Raw genomic sequence first — 7,944 nt, forward strand, 5'->3', positions numbered from 1 at the left:
TTCAGGAATGCTTCTCCCCTCCCTCCACGAGGAGTGTTTAGATGAGCCGTGGCCAAAGCAATGATCTCCTCTTGCAATAGTAAAATGACTCTTTTCTTTTATCTAGCTCAGTGGTTCTCAAACTTTTTAGTAACAGGACTCACTTTTTAGAATGGCCATCTGTTGGGACCCACCGGAAGTGATGTCATGGCTGGAAGTGACATCATGCAACAGGAAAAATTTTTAATCCCTCCCTTACAACAATATCTAAATAAAGTAAATGAAAAGTTTACAATAAATATAAGTTTAAAAATTCATCCAAAATAAAGAAGAACCCACCTAACACTCCAAAGCAGTTGCTGATCTATTTTTAAAAAGTTTCTAAACATCCCAAAGGCTGCAATCTTATCCACACTTACCCGGGAGTAAGCCCCATTAATTATCACAGTAAGAATCATATAAATAGTAGTCTGTTAAAAGCAGTGATCTGAAACACTTCCCTAAATGCTGTCACATACCATAGTAGCATCAAGTCTAATACATTAAACATTAACTACACATTAAAATAGCCATTTTCAAACATTGTGCCATAGCACACTGGTGTGTCATGGACGGTCTGCAGGTGTGCCACGTGAGTTTGGGGGAGGGACGTGTGTTGTTAGGGCCACTGGGGGTTGTGAGCTCCTGCTGTCAGTGGGTGTGCCTTGTCAATTGTCAAAAAACAGGTGGTGTGCCTTGACAATTTTAGTGACTTGTCAGTGTGCCATGAGATGAAAAAGGTTGAAAATCATTGCATTGAAATGAATGGGAATCCCCCTGAAATTGGCTCGTGATCCACTTAGTGGGTCCTGACCCACTGTTTGAGAAACACAGCTCTAGATAATACTTTGCATTCTCCCTGGCAAAGTATGCCCTGTAACTAAATGTTTTATCTACTTTTTAACCAAAAGAACACTTTGAAGAACCTCTTGCTAGTTTTGTGCAGATTACAGGTGACTCCCTGTTGTGAGCTGTGAAAGAGAGTTATTTTCTGTTTTGCTTTCTGGAGTGTCATGTGAGATTATAAGCAGTGCTGTCTAAAGGGTACAAGTGATCCTGCAACTTTAAGGCGTGGTGTAATTTGTCTGTAATCGGTGTGTAATTACTGATGAGACCAGAGCGAGGATATGGTGTATTATTCCAGTCTGCAGACAGCATCCAGGAAGAACCGGTATTTCTTGGATCCCCTCAAGTGAGACCATGAAAAGGGTATTGAGCTGGCCTAAAGCAGGCTAGGTTAGCAAACCTTGAATGCAATGGGGAGGTTTTCCCCTCTTTTTCTATCCTGTAGCTTTCCATCGTTTTGATGCTACTTCATGCTTGCATAAGTGCCCAAAAGCTGCCAAGTTATAAGGGCTGTAATCCTATACGCACTTGCCTGAGAGTAAGCGCCACTGAAGACAGTGGAACTTGTTTCTAAGGAAGCATGTATAGATTTGCACTGAAACTTTATGTGCCTACAGATACAAAGGAAGTGTATGCCTAAGGCAGTGGTTCCCAAACCATGTGCCACAGCCCCCAAGGGTGCTGTGGCAAACTCACAGGGGCGTTGTGGGATGCCCCTGGTTGCCTGGGGCATTTGGTGGGCCACTGTGAGATGCAGGAAGCTGGACTAGATGGGCCTATGGCCTGATCCACTGGGACTGTTCTTATGACCTCATACACCAGGTAGTCACAGAAATACAGACTCAATGCCCGTGGAAGCATTGCACCATAGACACGACTGTCCAGAGCATCATCCCAATCTGGGGACATTAAGTCCCGCGGTGCACTGGAACTGTAAGTGCTGGTCGCTCCAGGCATTGCATTCCCAGTCTTTGACTTTGAGTGCCACTGGTTTATCAGAACAACTGGCCTTGTCTTTCTTGCAATGACATCCGTCACTCTTGCTTGCTAAACAGGAACTCAGGGCGCAATCCTAACCCCTTATGTCCGTGCTTTCCAGCACTGACATAGCGGTGCCAGTAGGACGTGTGCTGCATCCTGCAGTTGGGTGTCACTCATGGAGGCCTCCTGAAAGTAAGGGAATGTTTGTTCCCTGACCTCAGAGCTGCACTGCCCTTATGTCAGTGCTGGAAAGCACTGACATAAGGGGTTAGGATTGCACCCTTAGTGACTTAACTCGGACACATCACAACAAGCCATGCAGGAAGTTTAGCAGGGTTTGGCCCAATATCTGAATTGACAAACCATCCTTGGACTGTTACTGCCCCTAGAGGTGGGATTGCTGAATGGAAAAGAGACAAGAGCAGCCAAGGACTCCAAACTCTTTGGAATGTACCTGATTGTTTGTTTGGACTTTCAAGCCACAGTTTGGATTCTGAGCTGTAGTTTGGGCAAAATACGTTTTGATATAATGTCAGAACTGTTGATCCTGGTTCCCCTTGGAAATGATGTGATTGTGTGTCTAAATGCCCCGTGTTGTGCTCAAGTTTTAAACATATTTTTCTGCCTTGCTCAACAGGACCAAACCCCTGGGATTGTTGCAAGGCTTCAGGAGCCAGGTGCCGTCCCAAATGCAGGTTCGGTGTCTACACCTGCACCAGCCATGGTGAACGGTTACACAATGAGGAACCATCTACTCAAACAGCAAATAATAAGACGGCAACAACAGCTCCAGGTTAGCTTCTTCGCTTCTGTGGGAAGCTATCGATGTGGGATGACTCTTAAATGATGGCTGTAAAGTGATGGGTCTTAATTTTAGGAGATGGGGCCATAGAGTACTTGCCTTACATGCAGAAAGGTCCGGGTTCAAATCTTGGCAGCATCTTGAGCTTGGGCTGGGAAAAGACTCTTGGAGACCCTCTTCCAGTCGGCTGAGAAGATACTGAGCTCAATGGACCAAGGGTCTGATTTGTGGGAGGCAGCTTCTTGTGTTCAAACTGCCACACTGACATTGCAGTGTTCCAGCCTTTGTTAGGTGGCAGTTAGCTTTGTCCATTTTTGTGACTCTGTCAACCAGGGTTGAAAGATCATATGTACACCCAAAACCGACATCTCAGTCCAATGTAATTGATTAGTGTTTACTATCATTAAGTCCGGTCCATTATCAAACTGTTCCCCTCCATCCTTTCCTGGAGAAGACCTTGAGAATAGTTCCTACTTCTGTCCAGGGATGTGTCTAGCCACCCTGAATCCAATGCAGCATTTGATTCCTTCTCTTAGGATAATATCAGCCCTTCTGCTGTGGACAGGAATTGAATGCACACTTGTGTGTATCGCATCTATCAAAGGGGTTATGGGTGGGATGTAGAGACCATGTTCTCAGTAGAGAAAGATGTCCAGCTGGGAACCATCAATGATATGTCCATGGAGGGATTGTTTATTTATTTATCACATTTTTATTTATCACATTTTTATACCGACCTTCCTCCAGAGAGCTCAGGGCGGTGTAAACAGCTGCTCCCCTCCTTTTTTCCTCACAACAACCCTGTGAGGTAGGTGAGGCTGAGAGAAAGTGACTGGCCCAAGGTCACCCAAGAAGCTTCATGGCTGAGGGGGGATTTGAACCTGGATCTTCCAGATCTGAGTCCATCTCCTAAACCACTACACCACCCTGGCTTTCTTTTGTTTACTGGATTACTTTGGTTATCTTCCCAACAGAAAACTCAAGCCATTTTTTTCTCCTCTCTTGCTCATTTGCTGGATATAAGATCAATAACTTAGGGTGCAATCCTATCCAACTTTCCAGCACTGACATAGCTGTGCCAACGTGGTGTACACTGCATCCTGGAGTGGGGAGGCAGGCAAGGGGGCCTCCTCAAGGTAAGGGCATGTTTGTTACCTTGCCTTGGGGGCTGCATTGCAGCTAGGTCAGTGCTGGAAAGTTGGTTTGGATTGCGCCCCTAATCTCTATGGGACCAGTGAACATGTGAAGCTACTTTGTCTGAGGCTAGTAGCCCATTTAACCTCATACTGGCTAACAGGCAGTTACTCTCCAGAATCTCTGGGAGATGTGTCCGCTGTCCGCCCCCATCATCTGCTACCTGAAACTTTTTAAGTGGAGTTTTTAAGTTTCTCTGCTGAAACTTGTTTCAGAAGTTCTGCCTGCCTGGGCTGAGGCATGTTTTAGAAAGCAAAATGTTATTTCCTTTTTATTCCTGGCCCCAAATCCCCAGCTTTCTAAACTCTTAACACAGTGAGGTTTCAAGTACATATGAGTGTGCTCCAGTTGCTGTTCAGTTCATCCCACAAGTGCTGGACTGCTCTGGAGCTCTGTCTGCAAGGAATGAGAGAGAGAGAGAGAGAGAGACATTGGCAGCAACCTTTTTAAAGCATTTTTGTTGTGGGTTTGGATGCCAGTAGCTGGAGGGCAGAATAAGTACTTTCGTACACCCCCCCTTCCTATCATGCACAGAATATACTCAGCCCCACCCAATGAGTGTTCTTGAACAGATCCTGCCAGTTGGCAGTGACCCCACTTAACGACGCCTCTCTGATGTGACTCTTGTTTTTCTTGTTTCCTAGGAAAAGCAGCGGCACAGCATGCTGGGAGTGGCGTCGGAGCAAAGGAGTTTCGTCGGACAGCAGATTAATCAGTTCCCTGGTAAGAAGCGAGAGGGCTGGCAAATGCCCTGAGTCCACTTTGAATTCAGGGATTTTTAAAGGAAATACTAGTTAGAAGTGTGCCATATGAGGCTGCCATAAATATGCTTTATGGCACGTTTATGACATCCAGTGCCGGCATGGATGGAGCTCAGTGCCGGCGCTCAGATAGAATAGGATTGAACCCTTAAAAGTCCAGGGTGCCCTTCATTGCTTAGGGGCTTCAGCAGGACTGTTGTTTTAACAAGAGAGGCTCGTGAAATGAAAAGAGTTCAGGTGAGTTCAGTGGATTCTGCAAGTGGAATTCCGTAGAGCCAAGACTGAATTTGTGTGGCATACATACCTGACTTTTGCAAGATGCAGCAGAAATGCAGATTTCTGATAAATTAAAGGCACTCGGAGCCTCCATTTCAAATTTTGCAGTGATCCACCTGAAATCAGTTGGATCATATATGCTGATGGCAGATTTCACTTTCACTTTCAACTGTCTCTCTTGTGGAAGTTTGTTTCTTTAAATCCTCAAATCATTGAAATCCAGCCAGAAATCTGCATTTTAATAGTTAAATTTGAGTTTTGAAAGGTACTTTGAAATACTAGCCCAGGAATTCTTCCACTCTTGCCACTGAAAGGAAGAGCAGCAGTCAGGGAGAAGGACTCTAGGCTGGCCTTGACTCTGACAAGCTAGTTTTCTACATGCAAGTTCTTTTTCTTAATGTGGGGGTAGTCATTCATATCCTGATTCTCTCCCCCACCCAAGTCTGTTCAGCAAACGTTGTAATGTATGAAATCTGCACTTGGTGTGACTTGGTGCTTTGGCACATTCAGTAGTTTGGAGCGTTAATCAGATGGACACAGCTTTGTCTTTAGCAAAGAGCTAACTTTGGGCTAATTTTTGTGATGGTTTTTGGTTGTGATGGTTAAAAGGGACACCAAATCAAAAACAAAATCAAAGTCATTTGTATGCTGTATTCTGCTTAAAGAATTTAAAAGATGAGTGCAGGATCCACAGTTCTCTGAAGAAGCCCATATGCGTCCTTATTTTAATGCCTTCCTCCTCTTTACTCAGCAGTCTCCCAGACCGATTGCAGCCAGTCTATGCAGACACCTCCCCCTAACCATCGCATGATGCCATCTGCACAAGGGATCTTGCAGAACACCTTGGCCTCTGGGATCACTCCAGCTGCCGCGAACCAGAACAGCGGGGGGATGGTGATGATTCCGCACAACTCTGGCAAACAGCCAGGGATGTTCCCACCCAATTCTGATTTTAGTCTCCCGCTTCGGCCAAGCCAAAACTCCCTGGGCATCAGTTCGGGGTGCCAGCCGGTCCACAGTCATCACGTAGCCCGGCCGGGCATGGCATTGCCTGGCTTTGCTGCTGGCTCCCTGGCAAATCACTCCTCTGCCCAGCAGCACTTGAGACCACCCACCATGCCCAGAATTCCCAGTGTCTACTCCAACTCGTCAGCACAGATGTGGACACCGACGGGAGTCCCAAGGATGCCAAACCAAACCCAAATGGATGCCAGCATGCAGCAATTTGCCAGTAACCCTCTCTTCTCCAAACAAAACCTGAGGCCAACTATCCCAGGTCAACAGTTTTCCCATCAGGCCGTGGCACCGCCCAATCAGATTGCTCCCGGAGTCCAGGCCCGGCAGATGCAAAAAGTCAATCTTGGACAGTCCAACCAGAGCTTGGGCACTCTGAATAATCAGCCCCTGAGGCACAATTTAACCAGAGGACCTTTGCCAGCTGCAATGAATGTTATGAAATCAATGCCACAAGGCGTGTCCAGTTTTAACCAGCTCAGTCCCGCCCAGGGGGTTGGCCCACCAAGTTATCCTGGCTCCACCAGCCAACCATCGGGTTCGTTCAGTAGGATGAATGCCGCCTCTGAACTTCCTCCGCAGTACGACTTCGTGACTCAGCAGAGCAATACCATTTTGCCTGGGAACTGCACGGAGGCTGACTTTATTGACTCTCTTATGAAGAATAGCAGTGGTGGAGGCGGCAGCAGCACAGACGAAGACTGGCTAAATAATTTGACAATGATAGATGACATTTTGGGGCAGCACATTCAGAGCTCTGGCCACGTGTAACTCTTGGGGGGGGGAGGCGGACAAACATGTAAATAAATTGTGCAGGACTTTGGACAAAAAGACACATTGAAAACACAGATCCTCCCCCATCTTTCAGTGACGAAAGAGCGAGCTTGCCCTGCGTAGTGCTTCACTTTCCCCCCTGCCCCTTCCCAGGTTTTTCAAACAGCTGTGTATATATTTGAATATTTTGTAAATTATGTTTTCCTAAACATTAAATATGGAAGTATTTATACTTCTTTGCTGGACTCTTTGTAAATACCCTATAGACTACTCTTACGCTCTCTTTTTTTGTTATATTATAGGAATTGAATTACATCTTGTTCTAAATATGCAAATATTATTGTTAGTTTCAGTAATACTGTGTATTACAGCATCAATTATTTTATGTTTTTGACATAACATGCAAAACAGGGGTGACTTGGCAAACGGAATGAACAGGAAGAGTGCACTGTTGTATTCGCCCGATACTCCCTGCTCCTCGTTCCATACACATCTGTGTGACTGATCAACTCGATTAAAAATCCATTTTGATCTTACAAAATCAGGCGTGATTCCCACCCAGGAATTAACCCCTTTGCAAACGAAAAGTACCTCATTTTTGGCAAGGGTTTTGCTCAATGGCACCAAATACCTTTTCCCACTCTTCTTTCAGCCTTGCTGTCAACACGGGACTGATTCACACATGCAAGTTCTCGCTAAAGGAATCCAGAATCAAGTCCCTACTCCTCTGTGTGAATGAGGCACAGAGGAGAAGGGCTTCTGAATCTCCTCAAACACTATATATATATATATATATATATATATATATATATATATATATATATATATTTTTTTTTTTCAGTAGTGTCCACCTGCATTTTCAGCTTACAAATCCATCAGACGCTGAATAACCCAATGACGAAGTACACATGTGAGCCAGCCCCTAGAGTAATAAGTAGAGGTGTTTGTTTCTTCTGAGTAAAATAAACAACACCATTTTCAAGCACCTCTAGTAAGAAGGCTGCTGAGTGGGGAAAATGCTGTTCTCCAAAGTTCTCTAACCCCAGAAGAGCACACAAAAATAGCTCTTACCATTCAATGAAGATAACCCTTCCTGGTTTGCCCACCTCGACAGTGTATATTTGTAGTGTACAGGTGATTTGCTCCTGGTTTAAAACAATTTTCATATTTCCTATGTTTTTAATATGAGACACATGCTCTCTTTTTTTTTTTTCTCCCCCTCCCTTCCCAGAGAAAATGTCTGTAAACACAAATAGCTTAACTTTGGATGTTTTTCCT

The 7,944-nt window shown here is 45.1% G+C and overlaps 1 protein-coding gene across 2 annotated transcripts; it reads left to right on the forward strand.

Moving 5' to 3' along the window:
• Positions 1-2,484: 2,484 nt before the first annotated feature.
• MAMLD1 (mastermind like domain containing 1) lies at positions 2,485-7,468 on the forward strand. 2 transcript variants are annotated; one of them, XM_066640104.1, is made up of 3 exons: positions 2,485-2,638; positions 4,486-4,564; positions 5,630-7,468. In XM_066640104.1, exons 1-3 carry the CDS (start codon positions 2,567-2,569, stop codon positions 6,661-6,663), a joined length of 1,185 nt encoding a protein of 394 aa, XP_066496201.1. In that variant the 5' UTR covers positions 2,485-2,566; the 3' UTR covers positions 6,664-7,468. The 2 variants fall into 2 exon arrangements, with proteins under 2 accessions (XP_066496201.1, XP_066496202.1); XM_066640105.1 differs by having other exon boundaries at positions 5,633-7,468.
• The last annotated feature ends 476 nt before the right edge of the window (positions 7,469-7,944 follow it).

The sequence above is a fragment of the Tiliqua scincoides genome, chromosome 12 (genome assembly GCF_035046505.1).
Source record: "Tiliqua scincoides isolate rTilSci1 chromosome 12, rTilSci1.hap2, whole genome shotgun sequence".
In the NCBI taxonomy this organism is placed as follows: Eukaryota; Metazoa; Chordata; class Lepidosauria; order Squamata; family Scincidae; genus Tiliqua; species Tiliqua scincoides.